General features: G+C 40.0%; 2 protein-coding genes across 5 annotated transcripts in view; one reads left to right on the top strand and one right to left on the bottom strand.

The window, feature by feature from the left end:
* Syn2 (Syntrophin-like 2) overlaps positions 1–21,707 on the top strand; it is a 623,560-nt gene that overhangs the window by 366,101 nt on the left and 235,752 nt on the right. The window lies entirely within an intron of this gene.
* On the bottom strand, positions 18,834–19,783 carry LOC145977822 (uncharacterized). The gene is made up of 2 exons (XM_083110136.1): positions 19,681–19,783; positions 18,834–19,299 (listed from the first exon to the last, which is right to left on the bottom strand). Exons 1-2 carry the CDS (start codon positions 19,734–19,736, stop codon positions 18,834–18,836), a joined length of 522 nt encoding a protein of 173 aa, XP_082966262.1. The 5' UTR covers positions 19,737–19,783.

Raw genomic sequence — 21,707 nt, 5'->3', positions numbered from 1 at the left:
GGGGGTACAATTTCCCCGCAGAAAAGTGACTGCCCCCTTATATCCTGCTTATATTAGGAGGGGGTACAAATTCCCCGTAGAAAAGTGACTGCCCCCTTATATCCTGCTTATATTAGGAGGTGGTACAAATTCCCCGTAGAAAAGTGACTGCCCCCTTAAACTCTGCTTATATTAGGAGGGGGTACAATTTCCCCGTAGAAAAGTGACTGCCCCCTTAAACTCTGCTTATATTAGGAGGGGGTACAATTTCCCCGTAGAAAAGTGACTGCCCCCTTAAACTCTGCTTATATTAGGAGGGGGTACAATTTCCCCGTAGAAAAGTGACTGCCCCCTTATATCCTGCTTATATTAGGAGGGGGTACAAATTCCCCGTAGAAAAGTGACTGCCCCCTTAAACTCTGCTTATATTAGGAGGGGGTACAATTTCCCCGTAGAAAAGTGACTGCCCCCTTAAATCCTGCTTATATTAGGAGGGGGTACAAATTCCCCGTAGGAAAGTGACTGCCCTCTTCAACCCTGCCTATATATCGTACATTTCTTGGAACAAGCGAAGGAATGTCTTAAACTAACAGCATGTCCCGTACTCTTTGTTTTATCGGGTACTTATTGGCATCCGCTATTACGTCTCCATTTTGCTTTCTCTCTGTTCTATCGTGGGCGATTCAGCTGCCTTTTCCTTGAAAGTGTGGATTTTTGTGGCAATGCTTCAGCTGGTCGGCTCAAGTTAATGGGACGTCTGCCTTAATTAATCACGTTTGACATAGATATTTACTAGCTTGAAAGAAAATATACTTTATATTTAGTTAATGTGATCAGAGGATTGTAGTAATCAATGTTTTATGCAGCATATAAACTTTCAACGGATAGTCACAAGCCACAGCGAACATAACCACAACTCTATTTCATAATTACACGTACAGAAGGATGAGTTCCACACTGAACTGCTAGCTGACGGGTGCCAGAAATTTCCACTATTACTATCAAAAAGATGTGACTCGTCACTTCCTTCATTATTGTCTCCAAAATCCATGTTTTCTAACGGTGCATGTACAGCCTACGTAGCGGGAAAGTGTGGCTTATGACTATATCACTACACAGATGACCACCTGGTTGGAGAGCCAAAAACTTCAGTGATGTACATATTATACTGCCATTCGAAAAGAAAAATGACAATGTCTCGCACTTTTTGGACAGTGGGTTGCTTATTGTGCATGATGGTATGTTCAACAACAACAACAACATAAAAATCAAACATGTGGCTTAAGAATATCATCCACTGACTCCTTCATGTGTTAAACATGGTGAATAATATGTAATAGGTTAGTTGCAAACCACAACGAAATTATAAATGTCTGTATTTGATAAAGTTTTTGTATAAATTGAAATACATCACATATTATATTAAAATGCACTACAGCATTATTGAAATACATATTTAGTGAAAAGTGATAAATCATAATTCTCATGCTATATGCATTGTATATTATTTTTTTGTTCAATTTTTTTGAAGTTAAAACAATTGTTTTATTTGACTTGTGTACTCCTGGTGTTTCTGAATCGTATTGATTCTGATCAAAATGTTAAAATTAAAACTATAGTCTGTGTGTAGATGTATCTTGTTATTTGTTCCTATGAAAATATGATTAGTGTGTACATAAATATGTTGGTGTGTGTAAGTATGTTTATATGTAATATATGTTTCTGTGTAACAAAATTATGATTTATCAACCTCATAACACGAATAACGTGTGTATTCGATTATTTTAAAAATTGATCAAAGATTCTATCATAAAATGCATCAATGTAATTTTTAAATTCGAGAGTTACTACGGATATGTGGAAGCAACCACTTTCAATTATATTTTACAAGTTATAAAATATTTCCATGTTAAAATATCGCTTCTACGGGCTCTCGTCGTGCTTTTCAAATAAATATAATTACCACAAGGGACAAAGTGTTTTACTTTTTGTTAGTTATGCATAGATTATATAAGAAGTATTTTTATGATGAGAAACCTATTTATTTGTGACAGTACCCACACACATTGTGTACAAATTTGTTGTCCAAAATGTTTCAAGAAAATGCAATTCAAATGTCTTGATTGATGGATTGATTGAGTTAGCGTTTTAATTTATGCACACTAAGTCTAATCAAGAATGGACCCACAGTTTAAAGTTGGATCCGAATTACTATGTGCCTCCACCGGGTATTGAACCCAGGACACCTTTATCACCCTACTCAAATGGTAGACTCATTCAAATGTTTTGATGAACATTCAAATGAGAAAGTTGTACGTAATAATTAAGTCAATGATGAGCCAGATACCAGAGTTATAAAGGCTTTATACGACAATATAGTACATCTAATTTCCCTACTGTTTTGTGAAGTAAATTAAGTAAGCAGCAACTTTTCTCCGTAGCATTTTGTATGCAATTTCTCATGTAAGAACTAATTATTAGAACAGTAACTTTTCTAGGGGGAAATTTGTACCCCCTCCATATATATTAAAGATAAAATGGGTAGTCACTTTTCTACGGGGAAATTGTACCCCCTTCTAATATTAGCAGGATTTAAAGGGGCAGTCACTTTTCTACGGGGAAATTGTACCCCCTCCTAATATAAGCAGGATTTAAAGGGGCAGTCACTTTTCTACGGGGAAATTATACCCCTCTTATATAAGCAGTATTTAAGGGGGCAGTCACTTTTCTACGGGAAAATTGTACCCCCTTCTCATATTAGCATTATTTAAGGGGGCAGTCACTTTTCTACGGGGAAATTCTACCCCCTCCTAACATAAGCAGTATTTAAGGGGGCAGTCACTTTTCTACGGGGAATTGTACCCCCTCCTAATATAAGCAGGATATAAGGGGGCAGTCACTTTTCTACGGGGAATTTGTACCCCCTCCTAATATAAGCTGGATATAAGGGGGCAGTCACTTTTCTACGGGGAAATTGTACCCCCTTCTCATATTAGCAGGATTTAATAGGGCAGTCACTTTTCTACGGGGAAATTATACCCCCTCCTAATATAAGCAGAGTTTAAGGGGGCAGTCACTTTTCTACGGGGAATTTGTACCCCCTCCTAATATAAGCAGGATATAAGGGGGCAGTCACTTTTCTACGGGGAAATTGTACCCCCTCCTAATATAAGCAGGATTTAAGGGGGTAGTCACTTTTCTACGGGGAAATTGTACCCCCTCCTAATATAAGCAGAGTTTAAGGGGGCAGTCACTTTTCTACGGGGAAATTGTACCCCCTCCTAATATAAGCAGAGTTTAAGGGGGCAGTCACTTTTCTACGGGGAATTTGTACCCCCTCCTAATATAAGCAGGATATAAGGGGGCAGTCACTTTTCTACGGGGAAATTGTACCTTCTTCTGATATTAGCAGGATTTAATAGGGCAGTCACTTTTCTACGGGGAAATTATACCCCCTCCTAATATAAGCAGGATATAAGGGGGCAGTCACTTTTCTAGGGGGAAATTGTACCCCCTTCTCATATTAGCAGGATTTAATAGGGCAGTCACTTTTCTACGGGGAAATTATACCCCCTCCTAATATAAGAAGGATTTAAGGGGGCAGTCACTTTCCTACGGGGAAATTGTAAACCCTCCTAATATAAGCAGAGTTTAAGGGGGCAGTCACTTTTCTACGGGGAAATTGTACCCCCTCCTAATGTAAGCAGAGTTTAAGGGGGCAGTCACTTTTCTACGGGGAATTTGTACCCCCTCCTAATATAAGCAGGATATAAGGGGGCAGTCACTTTTCTACGGGGAAATTATACCCCCTTCTCATATTAGCAGGATTTAATAGGGCAGTCACTTTTCTACGGGGAAATTATACCCCCTCCTAATATAAGCAGGATATAAGGGGGCAGTCACTTTTCTACGGGGAAATTGTACCCCCTTCTGATATTAGCAGGATTTAATAGGGCAGTCACTTTACTACGGGGAAATTATACCCCCTCCTAATATATCAGGATTTAAGGGGGCAGTCACTTTTCTACGGGGAAATTGTACCCCCTCCTAATATAAGCAGAGTTTAAGGGGGCAGTCACTTTTCTACGGGGAATTTGTACCCCCTCCTAATATAAGCAGGATATAAGGGGGCAGTCACTTTTCTACGGGGAAATTGTACCCCCTTCTCATATTAGCAGGATTTAATAGGGCAGTCACTTTTCTACGGGGAAATTATACCCCCTCCTAATATAAGCAGGATTTAAGGGGGCAGTCACTTTTCTACGGGGAAATTGTACCCCCTCCTAATATAAGCAGAGTTTAAGGGGGCAGTCACTTTACTACGGGGAATTTGTACCCCCTCCTAATATAAGCAGGATATAAGGGGGCAGTCACTTTTCTACGGGAAATTGTACCCCCTTCTAATATTAGCAGGATTTAATGGGGCAGTAACTTTTCTACGGGGAAATTATACCCCCTCCTAATATAAGCAGGATTTAAGGGGGCAGTCACTTTTCTACGGGGAAATTGTACCCCCTCCTAATATAAGCAGAGTTTAAGGGGGCAGTCACTTTTCTACGGGGAATTTGTACCCCCTCCTAATATAAGCAGGATATAAGGGGGCAGTCACTATTCTACGGGGAAATTGTACCCCCTTCTCATATTAGCAGGATTTAATAGGGCAGTCACTTTTCTACGGGGAAATTATACCCCCTCCTAATACAAGCAGGATATAAGGGGGCAGTCACTTTTCTACGGGGAAATTGTACCCCCTTCTCATATTAGCAGGATTTAATAGGGCAGTCACTTTTCTACGAGGAAATTATACCCCCTCCTAATATAAGCAGGATTTAAGGGGGCAGTCACTTTTCTACGGGGAAATTGTACCCCCTCCTAATATAAGCAGGGTTTAAGGGGGCAGTCACTTTTCTACGGGGAATTTGTACCCCCTCCTAATATAAGCAGGATATAAGGGGGCAGTCACTTTTCTACGGGGAAATTGTACCCACTTCTCATATTAGCAGGATTTAATAGGGCAGTCACTTTTCTACGGGGAAATTATACCCCCTCCTAATATAAGCAGGATTTAAGGGGGCGGTCACTTTTCTACGGGAAAATTGTACCCCCTCCTAATATAAGTTGAGTTTAAGGGGGCAGTCACTTTTCTACGGGGAAATTGTACCCCCTCCTAATATAAGCAGAGTTTAAGGGGGCAGTCACTTTTCTACGGGAATTTGTACCCCCTCCTAATATAAGCAGGATATAAGTGGGCAGTCACTTTTCTACGGGGAAATTGTACCCCCTTCTCATATTAGCAGGATTTAATAGGGCAGTCACTTTTCTACGGGGAAATTATACCCCCTCCTAATATAAGCAGGATTCAAGGGGGCAGTCACTTTTCTACGGGGAAATTGTACCCCCTCCTAATATAAGCAGGATTTAATTGGGCAGTCACTTTTCTACGGGAAATTAAACCCCCTCCTAATATAAGCAGGATTTAAGGGGGCAGTCACTTTTCTACGGGGAAATTGTACCCCCTCCTAATATAAGCAGAGTTTAAGGGGGCAGTCACTTTTCTACGGGGAAATTGTACCCCCTCCTAATGTAAGCAGAGTTTAAGGGGGCAGTCACTTTTCTACGGGGAATTTGTACCCCCTCCTAATATAAGCAGGATATAAGGGGGCAGTCACTTTTCTACGGGGAAATTATACCCCCTTCTCATATTAGCAGGATTTAATAGGGCAGTCACTTTTCTACGGGGAAATTATACCCCCTCCTAATATAAGCAGGATATAAGGGGGCAGTCACTTTTCTACGGGGAAATTGTACCCCCTTCTGATATTAGCAGGATTTAATAGGGCAGTCACTTTTCTACGGGAAATTATACCCCCTCCTAATATAAGCAGGATTTAAGGGGGCAGTCACTTTTCTACGGGGAAATTGTACCCCCTCCTAATATAAGCAGAGTTTAAGGGGGCAGTCACTTTTCTACGGGGAATTTGTACCCCCTCCTAATATAAGCAGAGTTTAAGGGGGCAGTCACTTTTCTACGGGGAATTTGTACCCCCTCCTAATATAAGCAGGATATAAGGGGGCAGTCACTTTTCTACGGGGAAATTGTACCCCCTTCTGATATTAGCAGGATTTAATAGGGCAGTCACTTTTCTACGGGGAAATTATACCCCCTCCTAATATAAGCAGGATATAAGGGGGCAGTCACTTTTCTACGGGGAAATTGTACCCCCTTCTCATATTAGCAGGATTTAATAGGGCAGTCACTTTTCTACGGGGAAATTATACCCCCTCCTAATATAAGCAGGATTTAAGGGGGCAGTCACTTTTCTACGGGGAAATTGTACCCCCTCCTAATATAAGCAGAGTTTAAGGGGGCAGTCACTTTTCTACGGGGAAATTGTACCCCCTCCTAATATAAGCAGAGTTTAAGGGGGCAGTCACTTTTCTACGGGGAATTTGTACCCCCTCCTAATATAAGCAGGATATAAGGGGGCAGTCACTTTTCTACGGGGAAATTGTACCCCCTTCTGATATTAGCAGGATTTAATAGGGCAGTCACTTTTCTACGGGGAAATTGTACTCCCTTCTGATATTAGCAGGATTTAATAGGGCAGTCACTTTTCTACGGGGAAATTATACCCCCTCCTAATATAAGCAGGATTTAAGGGGGCAGTCAATTTTCTACGGGGAAATTGTACCCCCTCTTAATATAAGCAGAGTTTAAGGGGGCAGTCACTTTTCTACGGGGAATTTGTACCCCCTCCTAATATAAGCAGGATATAAGGGGGCAGTCACTTTTCTACGGGGAAATTGTACCCCCTTCTGATATTAGTAGGATTTAATAGGGCAGTCACTTTTCTACGGGGAAATTATACCCCCTCCTAATATAAGCAGGATTTAAGGGGGCAGTCACTTTTCTACGGGAAAATTGTACCCCCTCCTAATATAAGCAGAGTTTAAGGGGGCAGTCACTTTTCTACGGGGAATTTGTACCCCCTCTTTTAAGTGGGAATTGACAGGCAGTCATTTTTCTACGGGGATATTTTACCCCCTGCTTAATTGACGGGAACTGAAAAGGGCAGTCATTTTTCTCTGTAGAAAATTGACTGTACAGTCATTTTTCTACGGAGTCCAATTTCCCCGTCACGAAAACGGGGAATTTGGACTCCGTAGAAAATTGACTGTACAGTCACTTTTCTACGGAGTCCAAATTCCCCGTTACACCGGCATTAAAATGCATATGTTTTATCAATATTGTGTATGTGGCATTCCATTGTTACGTGTTGGATACCCGGTTGAGGCTCATAGTGGTTCGGATCCCACTTTAAACTTTAGGTCCAATCCCGATTAGCCTTACTGTGCATAAAGTGGACTTAAAACATCAACTCAATCAATCAATCAAACAATTGTCACGGGTAGGAGACGGGAACTGCATTTTTTATATTAAAATAACTATTCTACTGATAGTTAACAAATGCTTTTCTTACAATTTTAAGAAATGCTTTTCTTACAATTTCTGGCAATGAATTATGAAACTTATCACAGTTGTTTAAACATAACTACCCTTAAAATGAATGGCTTATTGCAGAAAGGGACCTGAGTCACATTTTTGAGGTATCGGAGTTAATTTTTTCATCTCCACTGTGTCTAGCAGCATACTGCAGGGGGGTGCATTGAGGGTTGCAAAATTAACTATTCATTATGTTGAATATTTGAGCCAACAACGGCACATTTCTTTCTTACACTATTAATATTATACGATTTTTCATTGTTTTTCTCAGAATTGTGCAAAAGTGACTCAGGTCCCTTTCTGCAATAAGCCATTCAAATACTTTCCCAGATTTGTAGATACAAGTGAACAATTGTGTGTCACGGTTGAGACAGACGAAACACTGCCTCTTCAATTAATATGAAATTTATTTTAATTTCATATTAATTGAATGTGACTTGTCGAATGATGAAAAATAAATTATTTAATTTACCTTTGAATATTCTAGTGGTGGTGAGGGGGCGAATGTAACAGTTAAAAGAAGAAATTAATTGTTTTTTGGTGTCATGAGTGGGGCACAGTAAGAACACGAGCAAATCAAAAAGTTAAAATAAACCTACAATATTTTAAATAGCTTCTACCTTCTAACTTAATTATGCATAATACTTGCATTTTTGCAAATGAAAATTTTAGATTGTTCACTCACCTGATCGGATAAAGTTACAGCTTTGCATTTAATTCTTAAAATTAAGGTTCCAGGGAACTTTCACATGGAATGCCCCATGTGTATCATATTTCTCCATTCAAATACAGTTGACTCTCTTTAATTCGAGCTTCGATATTTCGAAGCGATGGATGTCACAAGGAATGTCAGGCCGGGACTCGAATCCAGGAACTTTGGTGGCAAGATCGAAAGTTATCTGGCTGTTTTTAGTCTTGATTGGCAACGCTGGCAGTCCAGAATTTTGTCAGCTGACGCAAACAACATGTGTCAAAGTACTGACCATACAGTCCTCATGAAGAATCATAAATCATATGTTTTCACAGCTTTATCTGACATATCCGTTGTCGCGATTAATCTAAAAGGATAGAAGGTCTAGCCATAAAATATCTCGTGAGAAACTCTTGCACTTTGAGTCTTGGAATTTCAGTGACAAACATCAGAAGAGATTATGTCATTCCACTAATAAAATTTCTGTCTCAAGCACATGACTCACTTGGAAAGAGGCAGACGAGAGGATGGGGGGGAGAGAGAGAGAGAGAGAGAGAGACAGAAAGAATATAATAATATACGTATAATGACGAGGCAGACAGCAGGAAAGCTGAAGTTACTTCGCCCGTTACCCTCGGGTGAATTATTTCATTTCTAAATTCCTCTCGTGGCAGCGTATGTTGCCACATCGCGAAGCAGTATGCGGGAAAATGCTTCCGTAGAGGAAGATTTGATGTAATGGAATCTCAAGGACGCCATGTTGAAACTCGTAAAAAGCCGCAGTGTTGTTTCAAAAGGATGGAACCAGTAACAGTCGCTAATTCTAACACTATGTCGGGTTTTCTCTCTGTTTTAGCCTAATCCCGACGGTGAGGATGAATGATGAAGGGATGAAGAAGACCAATGCCCGGGATGGGAATCTTGTGATGAATCGCCCACTCAACGTGGACTGTCAGTGACGTGGTTCTACCTACTGCGGATTCTTTGGTATTTGCGAGACATTGTAATGCAGCTGTTCAAAGAATTAACACAGTCTTTAGGGTGATCAAACTCCCTGAGTTGGAGCACTAAAGCCTGGATGAACGTTCAATCGGAGAATGGAAATCCTCATTTCATCGAACTATTTTATTGTTTTGATAGGTATTATAACCATATGCGAGGTGTACGAGTAAAGAAAAAGAAATGTTTAGTTAGTTTGCCACCAGATGGCTTTGATTTGGAAAAAGGTGCGTGGCTAAGAAATGTCGGAGGAAAGCAAGCCTCGTGTGGGAACTTTACTTCCCACTGATTAGCAGAGGTTAAAGCACGTTAAGTTGAGTTCTCTTTGAGTGTTGAAAGGGGTCATCTCGGAATGGAACAAAGTACAGGGAGTAGTTGTTTTGTAGTGGTTTAGTATTTTAAGTTTTTTATGTAGAGTATTTAGTTGGGATTTTTAGTTAAAGCACTGAACACTTTGTTTTTTCAGAGATGGGTCTTTTGGGGGGAAATTAATATTAAAATGAAATTACTATAATCTCTTTTTGGTTAAATAACGTGTAAGGAAGACTAAATAATGTAAAGATTTAATTGGATAATTTAATTGTTTCTTTATTATTTATTGTATACTCTTATAATCATTATTTATGTAGTCTTAAGCCCTTTAGGCATTTTGTTGTTAAATAAACCTCTATACTATCAAGACTTTTATGTATAATTTCTCTAAACCTACAATTTTGCGGCTTAAGCCTTCCATTGCCATATCTTTATATTTCTGCTAGGTTAATAGACCGACTTCAGTTGCAAGCCTTGTGTCCTAATGAAGGGCAATATTTCTTAGTGAATAATTGTAAAGGAAGTACAATAAGAAGCTGGTCATAGTATAGAACAGGGGTGTATATAGAGTGTGTCCGGACCCGCCAAAAATCACTAAGGGTTCAAACTTCCGTGGCACCAATATTCTTATCTCTCTACTTCATTTCCCCTCTATATGGTTCGGATACTATTTTACATACCTATAAACATGGTTTCGCACAGCAGATTCAAAGCAACTACAAATTATTTATTAATTTTCAACAGTGACAATGATTAGAGGTGCGTGGGGGTACAGTTGCCACGCTAAGCTTTGTCTACCAAGAAAAAGAAAACAGTTTTTGCCCCTTCCCACTTTTGTTACCCAATCGCCACTATTGATTTCCAAGATATGGGCAATTTATTCTGCAGACACACAGATGTAACACAACTAACTAATAAAGTATGTAGGAGTGTTAATAACAAGAAAAGTGCTAGAAGACAAAGTAGGTAGTCCGATTACATAGGAAATAATGCCCCTTCCTCCCTCTCCACAGTTAGTTGGAACTTTCGTCGGGTTGAAAATACTTAACACGTTGACTGCCATGAGACCGAAAAGTGGGTCTCAAGTATCGCCATTCGTGAAGCTGTGATACCCACTTTCGTGTCTCACCTCAGCAATTGCTTCAGGCCGCGATACCCCTATATGGGTTTAACTTGTCATTTGCGTACATGATCAAAGATATTGTTTTGGCTCCAGAATGTTACACTATACTCGTAGCCTGGCCCTGGATAGCAACTGGCAATTACAACAATGGCGTACAAATGGCCGTAGCATTGTAGCAATACGCCTAGTGTTCTGTAATTATTTATGATGACTTTAATTTGTTGATTTTCAATACAACAATTGATGCATTTTTTAATGCATCGTTGACATTTGTTGTATTTCAGGCAAGAATTAAACAAAGAAGGAGAAACGTAAAGGAAGAAGAAATTAAGACTATATTCTGTGTGATTGAACGTGTAGATTGCATTTCGTGCAATATTTTATGGAGGATACACTTCTGTTGTTGCATGTTCTGTTGTTCTGTTGGCGATATATGAACAAGAAGCAGAAAATGTGCGTGCAATACTGTATGAACTTGATAGTTTAAGTGTTGGAAGTTCGTTATTTGAAGAAATAGAAATTATACTTTTTAATAAAAATGTGAGACACAGAAATGGGTCTCATGGCCCTCTGATCAAAATTCTCTTCTCCGGGCCACGATACCCAAAACTGGGTCCAAAATTTAAATTGAATTTTAAACGGTTTTTTGGCTTGTTTTGAAATTTCTTGTGCTTCACAGATCTAATAACACTGATTTGATCCATTTTCACAAATTGTTTTTTACTTGGCCCAACGATGTCGTTCACACAAATCTGACCTTGGCAGTCAACGTGGTTTAAAGAGCATAATAATGGTTAATAACGGCGATAATATTCCGCTACACTAAATTTCTAAGTTAGAGTATAGTATTAGGGAAGGCAACTGCCCCCCCCCCCCCCGCCCCGTGCGATGATCCATTGTTACAAGTAGGAAAACAGTCGCTTTCGGAAAGAAGTACGTCATTAGTTACGAGTCAAGAAAGTAGTAGGTCTTCGAAACTCCATCACAACGAAAACAGTGGAGAACAAAATCTCTGAAGGGTACGTGGCCGATGCGTAGGAAATCTGGAACCATTAATCGTCTGTCTGAAACATTCAACCTCCTCGGTATGTGGAGTAAACGTAACGTTTCCACCCATCCATAATAGATTGTGAATATTCTTCTGAAGAAGACCCTGTCAGAGGGTGGAAACGTTACGTTTTAATGTATATTTTTTATACTATACATTTTGCCTTGATAATCATTTTAATGTTTTATTAACATGGATACAAGGCTCAACAGTGTTACCAATGTAAGCAGTAAAGACACTTACATTTATCTTGATTTAAACTTCAATCATTTTTATGGGCAAAAATAGCAAACATTTTGTGTAGAAAAATATACAAAATACTAATTACGTTAAACCCGTAAATAGTGTCAATATCATTATACTGTAAATAAACACGGCAGCTGATATTTTCGAAGTTATCATTAAAAAGAATCCAAAATTCAGTTACAAAGACATCCAGAATGTTTTATTTTCACTGGAAGAAAACTTACTGAAATTATTATTAGTTTCATTAAGACACTGAACAAATATTTCCATAGTAGGTTCATATATAGCTACAGTATCAGAAACAGAAAAATGTATATTTACATATATTTTTTTATTTGCTTTAATCAAACTGTTCAAATGCTTTACAGGCCGTTTACTGGAAGAGAAAACTTACTATAAAAAGCATTTACGTATGGTGGCAAAAACCAAACAAACAATTTTAAGCGTTGTTTTTTTTTTTAAGATAATGGATTTCAATAAAAAATACATCAAAAATGATTTTTTAAATAAAACAGATTTTTTTCACCCTGCTAGTCCCCTTTTCATCCGTAAGAGAAAAAACCCAATATAAATTTCCTTGTTTTATATACTATTTTAAACATGATGTAAGGTTTTATGTGTGTGCTTGAGCGGGTCGGCACATGTGTAATATGTGTGCAACTTCGTACTTTCGGCTTGAATACTGTCGTGCAGAATAACGTCATTTGATAGTAGTAATAACTAAGTGCTCGATGGCATAATATATATAAACATATTGTATCTGACACTCCTGGCGTGCATTCTTTTTTTTTCAGGACTAGCGCATATATATTCTTGTGCATACATACACGCAACACACACACACGCACAGAGATACCGAAAAATGCTCAACATTTGCAACCGGAAAATAGTCTCTTTATTGTTCCTTTTACAAGAGCACTGCAATGTCTTCCTCCGCTTTCAATAAAGGAGAATAACATCCACATCGCAGTTTTGCAATAATACTCTCTCGTTTCTGGCAATGGTTTCCATGGTAACTAAATCTGAGACCAGTAACAATATGCGGATCCACGTACATGATGGTGTTCTGAAACCAGAAAGTTGCCTCGTACAATATGTAAGTGTTTCTTACAGCGTTACCAACATGTAAACGCTTTCCAAGACCTATGTTCTTTGCATGCAGTGTTAATTGGGCATTATCCATTTTCTAGTGCCTTTAATATACTTATTGCAACACTACGTTTCAAGAGAGAGCACCTCTTCCCTCGTCTTCAGGTGAACGAATTTGTTTTTGCCTTTCGTGGAGATCGAACATACGACAGACTTGTGATTTTACTGCAAATCCGGTTCGCTAATCAAATCTCCAAGGGTCATAATGATTTTCTTGGTCCATGAGTGCGGAAATACCCGTAAAAGTCCAATCTTGATGGGGAAAGATGCGTAATATAGGATAGGTGTTACCAACATAGCGGAGAGTTCTTTATCTAAAATTTCCCATCTTTGGGTTGGGGTGTGTAATGACAAGAAGAAGTTGGGCCTTTAAAATATGCGATACCGCCCGAACGGATTTCTTCAAATTTACAGGATAAACTACTTACTGAAATCAGTTTCTGTAGCATTGTCGAAGTTCTTGGAGGCATTTTCTTTCGCGGAAACTGAAAACTTCACCATAGAATTCTGTAGAACAAGAAATAATCACTTTTTATGTAATGAACTTCCATTTTCTGACAACGTTATGCCGTTGTTTCCATTATGTACCTGCAGATGGCGCGAACGTCAAAAGTCACGCGGTCTCGCCAGTGTTTCCAAACGTGCCTTTTTCTTACGAGAATATTTTTTTTTAACTATGCTTACCTAACCTAACCCAACCTTGCCGGAAATGGTCCGTGGGGCTATCGTGAATGGTTTTTGGGGCTATCCGTCAATAGTTCGTTGGGCTATCCGACAATGGTTTGTGATGACATAATAGACACGAAAGTAGGTATTTTTCGGTGAATAAGATTGGAACATTGCATACCCTTTCCAAATCGACAAAACACAAGCACGACGCGCGATGATCCATGACGAGTGCATGCCATATTGTCTGTTACCCAAGCGGAACAAGGAAGACAAATAATGACTCGTAATATGAAAAGTTGACACTATTTTATGGAAAAAGGCATAACTTCACCTTAAAGAATCTTCCGCAATGCAGAATATGTAAGTATCAATAATAAAATTAACGAAATAAACGAGTGAGAGGTGTTCGGACCTTATCGGATAATTACCATGAAAAAGTCAGTTTTTTTTGTAGGAGATTTGTGGGTGTGAATGGAAAAATCACTAATGATGTCCATCTTGAAGTCGCTTTGATTTCCTTAAATTGAAGCCTGGCCCTTTGGCATATCAACATGAGGTAGAGTATGCTTAATATCAACATGTGTTTAACCATCGTACTGTTTGAACCGCGGATGTTTTTCTATGCAGATGGCTTGATTGACGATGATATTAAACCAATAGGTACTGTTGGTGATGGTACTGATGTCATGTTATTACAAAAGACTTTAACGAACGTTATTCGGACAAATTTACCAGTATCTCGATTGTTTCCCTTCAGCAGAAGAACGGACAGACCAATCCAGGTTAAAGGGTATTAATTGGTTTTTGACAGATCCTAAAATTCACTCATTTTTATAGCAGTACGTTTATCAGTTCCTGAAATATGAGCATGTCACGCGGCCTAGCTGGTTATCCATCATAGCTGCAAAGACTAATTGAGATCATTTACAATATGTTTACCTGCTATTATCATAATCAATCAAGCCACTTGTAACAGAAAACACGTTCAAATGACGTGAAGTTTAAATTCACATGGGAATTAAGCATACCATGGTGTTTCTCGTTATATATAGGTTTATTAAAGAAAGAAGGAACACATTACAAATATCTACTGTAGTTACAGGTTGAAGGCTGATTCTTTTTCTCTCCGGTGACGAATGTCATATGTGTATCTTTTGCCATGTTCACATTTAAGGTTTCCAATCTGTTCCTTTTTTTTAATAACCCTGTATAAATCCTGATCTGGGCGCAGGGTGGTGACGCTGGAAATTTTTTTTTTTGTTCCTGAGATCATTTAGCTTACAGGCACGTACAGTCACGGACAGTTCTGGGTTGTAAGGAATGCATTGCCTTTCAATGGAATCATTACAACCCATCAGTGTCCGTGACTGTACATAGCAGAAGGTTTCGCATGCCTAGCCAAGCAAGGTATTTTTTTTCAGGGGCAAGCGAACAAGGCATATTTCCCCCATAATATGCCTCTTACCCCCCCCCCCAAAAAAAAAAAAAAAACACTTCAGTTGGAAGGTATCATGTTCCTCCAAAGTCCTTATTACAAGGAACATGAAATACTGTGACTGAAATGAAATTACATGTGCAGACTCCCGTCGCAGAGTGGTTATCACACCGTGCTACGGCGCCTGGGGTCCAAGGTTCGAATCCTGGCCTGAGCATGGGTGTTCCTCACCATATCATCTCTGATCCTCATCTTCCCAGTTAGCCAAAAGTGGCAGAAAAACGAACTAAAATAAACCCAATAAAACAGGAATGACATGTGTGAAATATTTAACTTTTTGTTAATATTCAATTTCCGGAGTGGCTTGGCCCACCTTTGCCCCTCGTTCCGGGAGTCCATGCTTGCAGCGTAGACGTATGTTACTTCCAGAACGTTCCAGCGAGAAAAACGCCTTCCAACATAGAAGCGGAATGGTTGAGCTTCCTTCCGCCCACTGCAGTGCCATTAAAATAATTAACAATTTCCCCTTTTACCTCGCCGCTGTTGTTCACCGCTTTGGATCCTACCACGGGCAAACTTGCACTTTCATTCACTTTCCTGTTGAGATGGGAGCTATCCGCTGGATTTGTTATCTTGCGCCGTAGGATGAAGTTTTTACTTCCGGTCTGGATGATAACTATCTGTTTACTCGCTCAGCTCTGTACGTACATTAACTGGTATTGTCTCATAATGTAACGTAACTGGTATCATGGTGTCTCACACACCTAATATATTTTATTACGGAAAACTTTATTTTAGTCGATTTTAAGCAATTTATTTGTTTCATGTCCTTCTTACGTACATTTGGAAATACTTGAAAGAAAAAAAACAATTCAAATGAAATGAGGACATGAAATATATAATACAAATTCGAAGACAACTAATTTAAAATGCAGCATATTTTTTAAAAAAGAATATATATAATTCTGTTTATTATATATTTTTATGTTTTGTTTGTATTATTAATTTTCATAACATACTCAGTTTAACATATAAATGAAAATTATGAAATAATATGAATGTTTAATCTACCATTTTGGAGATGAAATGCTTTTGATTTTTGAAGCACACAGTTTTTCCGATTAGGAAGTACTAATATTTATAAATATCTTCCTTTCATTCAAACTGGTAGTGAAAATTATCATTTGTATTAATGTAGAGTATATACTTATATTACAATAATATGCGAGAAACAGAAAACTGTTTTTAACGAATGTAGGTACAATCATTGATTTTCATAAAGCAATCCAAACAGATTTTTGTTACTCATGCCAGGCAGATAGGCATGGGAATTTTGATCTCCTTTTAAGTTTTGGATCACAGAAAGTTCATGTTTTCCTAATATCAAATAATTCAGGAATATCAAATGGCATGATATGCCATATTAATCCGAAGTAGCCACAGCAAACAATAATGTGAAGGCAAGGTTCACTAGGAAAAGTTCCGTAACTGGTATCATACGTGTCTGAGACTGACCAACAACTTTCCACGATAAAACTCAAGGTCAGATAACAATACAGAGGAGAGATTTTCAGTGCTCGTATACAACAATCCAACTCAAAGGTTCAAGGAGAGAGAGGAAAATTCCACGTCAGGTGAGAGAGGGGTGGGTGTGAGATAAGAACGAGACGTGTCTCTGACGTATGATACCAGTAGAGGGTTAAACTGAGCAACATTATAGTGTCACGAGCCTGAAATAAAATGCTGTGTAATCAAAAACGCCAGCAGTCCCCGGGTGACGAGAGGTCGCCGGAGGAGTCTTGATCGAGGGAGCGAAGCGCGAAGTGTGTTGCGAGTGACAGTCTTAAGTCGGTCCATTTAAAAGGTTTGGGCGAACCCACTGAGGACACCTTCGATGGACCGATAGAGCGCCACGTCGTGACCCAGCCGAGGAACCGCCAAGGAAATCGGGTACAGTGGTGACACTTTGGGTTTTATCATTGTCAGTGTTTAGATATCTTGCTGGCTCGTGCGTGATCTCCCCCCCCCCCCCACTTGTGCGATTCTATTAAAAATTGGTAAGGAGCAATGAGCGTAATTTATTCCATTCTTCATACACACATCCTCTTGCAGCCAAGCAGTTTAATCCGGGCGAACGGCCCAAACGTAACAATAGTATTTCTTTTCTGCGGGAGCGTGTGAAATTTTATTTATACTCGTTACATGTTGGAGGAAGTAAACAACTTTCTTCTTAACATGCAATGACATTGTTATTATTATTATGCCATAAGAAAAAAAAATAGAATCAGTTCAGAAAATATTTATCAGAATAATATGATAATGTGTACGAGAATTCAAACTTGTTATGTAACATGTAGATCGCACCCCATGTAGCCGAATGATTTATGAGCACTTGTCAATCAGCTATCACAGTTGTCCGTCATTTTAGGCGAAATGGGATGTCCCGTTTGCTTGTTGTTTTGTTGGTTGAGAAAGAACAAAAACTTGATGTTCTGCCAGTAGAGGAAGAGAAAATCTGGCTGCTATACGTATTGAGGAAGAGCAAAATCTGTGTGGTGTGAGGGTCGAAGAAGAATAAAATCTGTCTGTTCTGCCGGTTGAGGAAGAAGCAAAAGCTGGCAATTCTGACCGTCGAGGAAGAGCAAAAGCTGTCTATTTGATTGAGGAACATCCAAGGTGGGTTGTTCTGCTGGTTGTGGAAGAACAAAAGCTGTCTGCTCTGTCTGTTGAGGAAGAGCAATAGCTAGTTTTACTCCCGGTCGAGGAAGAGCAAGAGCTGGCTGCTCTTCTGGTTAAGGAAAAGCGAAAACTGGCTTGTCTGCTGCTTGAGGAAGAACAAAAATGGCTGCTCTGCTGGTTGAGGAAGACCAAAACTGCCCGTTCTCCTAGTTGATAAACAGCTAAATGTAGCTGTTCTGCTGGTAGAAGAAGAGCAAGAACTGGCTGCTCTACTGGTTGAGAAAGAGCTAATGTTAGCTCTTCTCCCACTCGACGATGAGCAAAAGCTGGCCGTTCTCCAGGTTGAGGAAGAGCCAAAACTGGCTGTCCTGCTGGTTGAGGAAGACCAAAAACTGGCTGTGCTGTTTGTTGAGGAAGAGCTAAAACTGCCTGTTCTACCAGTCGAGGAAGAGCAACAGCTGGCCGTTCTGCTGGTTGAAGAAGAGTGAAAGCTGCCCGTTCTGCTGGTTGAGGAAGAGCAAGAACTGTCTGCTCTGCTATTGAGAAGAGCCAAAAAAGGCTGCTCTGCTGGTTGACGAAGAGCAAAAAGTAGGTGTTTTGCTGCTTGAGATAGAATTAAAACTAGCTGCTCTGCAAGTTTGAGTAACAGCAAAGAGTAGCTGCTCTGTTGATTGAGGAAGAGCAAAATCTGGCTGTTCTGCTGGTTGAGAAGAGGCAAAGCTGGCAATTCTGATGGTCGAGGAAGAGCAAAAGCTGGCTCTTCTGCTGATTGAGGAAAAGCCAAAGCTGGCTGTTCTGCTTGTTGTGGAAGACCAAAAACTGGCTTATCTGATGGTTGAGAAAGAGCAAAGGTGGCTGCTCTGTTGGTTGAGAAAGAGCCAAGGGTGGCTGTTCTGCTGGTTGTGGAAGAGCAAAAGCTGCCTGTTCTGTCGGTCGAGGAAGAGGAAAAGGTGGCTTTACATCCGGTCGAGGAAGTGCAAGAGCTGAGTGCTCTGTTGGTTAAGGAAGACCAAAAACTGGCTTATCTGCTGGTTGAGGAAGAGCAAAAGTGGCTGCTCTGTTGGTTGAGGATGAACGAAATGTGGCTGTTCTGCCCGTCGAGGAAGAGCAAAAGTTAGTCGATCTTGTGGTGGAGGAAGAACGAATATTGGGTGTTCTGCTGGTTGAGGTAGAGCAAGAACTGGCTGCTCTGCTGGTTGAGGAAATGCAAGAACTGGCTCCTTTGATGGTTGATGAAGAAAAAACTGGCAGCTCTACTGGTTGAGAGAGAGCCAATGTTAGCTGTTCTGCCAGTCGACGATGAGCAAAAACTGGCTGCTCTGCTGGTTGAGGTAGAGCAAAAGCTTGCTGCTCCGGTTCTTGAGGAGGAGCATAAGCTGGCTGTTCTGCTTGTTGAGGATGATCAAAAGTTGCTCCTACCGTACAAGGGCAATACTTGATAATCAGTGATATACACGTGAACAATCTGTAAGAAAATCATTATAACGAATATTGGACATTTAAGATATAATTTCTGAGCCAATTTTTTAACAAAAATTAATATAGGTTATTATATGTTCTATAATTTTTAGTTCCTAAACAAAATGCTCACAGTTTTAAAGCGCGGAAATGTTAAATGTATACGAAGCTTTTAACTTTGATGGGGTGTTATTTTGGTAACCAGGTTACGTATATGCGGCCATAAAGCTACTAGTAAGTAATTTCGATATTGCACTGCAATAAATGAAATATTCGGAACTACTAATAAATTACGAACTAAATGTTTACTGGGATTGGAAGAAGTACTGAAACGTCAATTATATACAAGATTGTTAATGTTATCGTGTGTAAAAGGTTATCAGCATACCTTAGGAACTTTTCTTCTGACCGCAAAATATTGATAATCAATCGGTCGACCATCATAACCGAGCTTAGGCTCCACTATTTCCACAGGTCTGCACTTTCTTTTGTCGATTTCCAGAAATGCTGATTCTGTTTCTTAGAAACTCAAGGAAGTGTTCAACAATGCTTAAGACAATATAACATTATTATTGTGTTGTATCTACTCAACATGAATGAATCATCACTTCAGTTGCAAAGAAGAAAATGTTCTGTTTTAATTTTTTCAATGTAGCTATTTGTTATTGGACCCTATTGTCGCTTATTGTTACCTTTAGCCTTTGCACAGTGTATTTTTCTTTGTGCAACACGTTGTCGCTGTGTAATCAAAGGGTCCCGGGTTCAATGCCCGGTGGAGGCACATAGAGGTTCCGATCCACTTTAAACTTTAGGTCCAGTTTCGATTAGCCTTACTGTGCATAAAGTGGACTTAAAACACCAACTCAATCGATCGATCTTTTTGCAAAATTTACATCCATATATTTTAATCCAATCTTCTTTCTCATTCGCGGAGTGGTTATCACAGCGCGCTACGACCCAGGGTTCCCGGGTTCGAATCCTGGCCTGGGCATGGGTGTTCTTTGTGAGTGTCCGTTCATCAATTCCATCATATCATCGCTCAACCTCCTCGTCGCGGTTAGTCCGAATTGCAGAAAAACGTCGCTATATAACAACAATCAAATGGAATCGAGGAACTGCAGGTAGAATGTGATGTGAATAAGATGGAAAGAAGAGAACGAGATGCATTTACTTGGCTGTGACGGAAGTAGTTACCAGGATCAGATTTCCACGGCCACCCGCACACACTTCCGGCGCCCGCCTACTTAAGGAAACATAATGCAGATTGATTCTGATGTTTCGCGAGTTTGGAAACTCGTTTCACCGTCTCCCAAGTTTGAAGAGGGGAGAATCGGAATTCGCATGCATTACGGAGCTTAACTAGTGTCTCCGAAGAAGCTCAAAATATTCCGTATTTGGATTCCAACTCCCTTTTCCCCAACACTTACACACCGCACTTGCTTTCCGTGTAACTATGTTTTTTTCCACTTCGCATTGTTTCCTTACCATGAATCCTACATTCCTGGAATCCTTGATGCATACCCTTTCCAACGATGTACCATACATATTTGTATTGGGAAGGGTCGATTCGACATCCTTACCTCGCATAACGGTAGAGAAGGGGAAACGCGGTTGGGCGGAGCGAAGCAGTACTCACTACTGCAGACGCTGGTAACTGTAGTCCATTTTCTCTCCACGTAATCTCGTTCCTTGTTCATTGGCCGAACTATCACGAGTCACTACAGAGACTTGCTTTCTTTCGCTCGCTTGAGAGATTCCCGGGACATGGTATAGGCTAAAATGGCCACTGGAGTAGAAAGGGTGCTTGAAGGTTATGGCAAGTATCGAAACACCCAGCATCCTGTAATAGGTGAACTTCTGTCAGCCACCGATTGTGTCGCTACTGTCAACGAGGGTAGCATGTCGCCTTAGACTGTCTCCAGTACACCTGTAAGACTCAGAATTTTAGTTAGGTAGTAGTTGGAACTTAGAATAATCATGACATGTACCCTGTCCCGGTTATTTCTGGAGCAAACAGAAACGAAAACAAGATTCTTCGCAAGTAGTGACGCGAGATGGCTCCACCAATCAACACGTGAGAGGGAAAGTGAGTGCCGCTACCAGCTATTTGCAGAAGGGCCCAGTGCTTCGCTCCGCCAACTCGCAGCCTCCCCTTCTCTACCGATATGCGCGGCCTTGCTCCACAGATTCCTGGGACAGAGTGTAGCCTATTTGTGAACCTACGGATATTAATAAATAAAATATAAGCGACTTGTCTGTGATCTACTCTGAGTTGTAACGCTCAAAGCTCCCTTGGCGTTACACTCTACTGATCAGCGCTTTTGAGCATGAATTGAACTTGAAATAAGCTCTTCTTGAGACTATATACCATATTAATGATAAGCCAGGGAACGAAAAGATCGCTTTCACGTCAGC

The sequence above is a fragment of the Lepisma saccharinum genome, chromosome 23 (genome assembly GCF_977018435.1).
Source record: "Lepisma saccharinum chromosome 23, izLepSacc3.1, whole genome shotgun sequence".
NCBI classification, from domain to species: domain Eukaryota; kingdom Metazoa; phylum Arthropoda; class Insecta; order Zygentoma; family Lepismatidae; genus Lepisma; species Lepisma saccharinum.
Note: the sequence above shows the minus strand (reverse complement) of the source record. Positions and strands in the feature narration are given on the sequence as shown.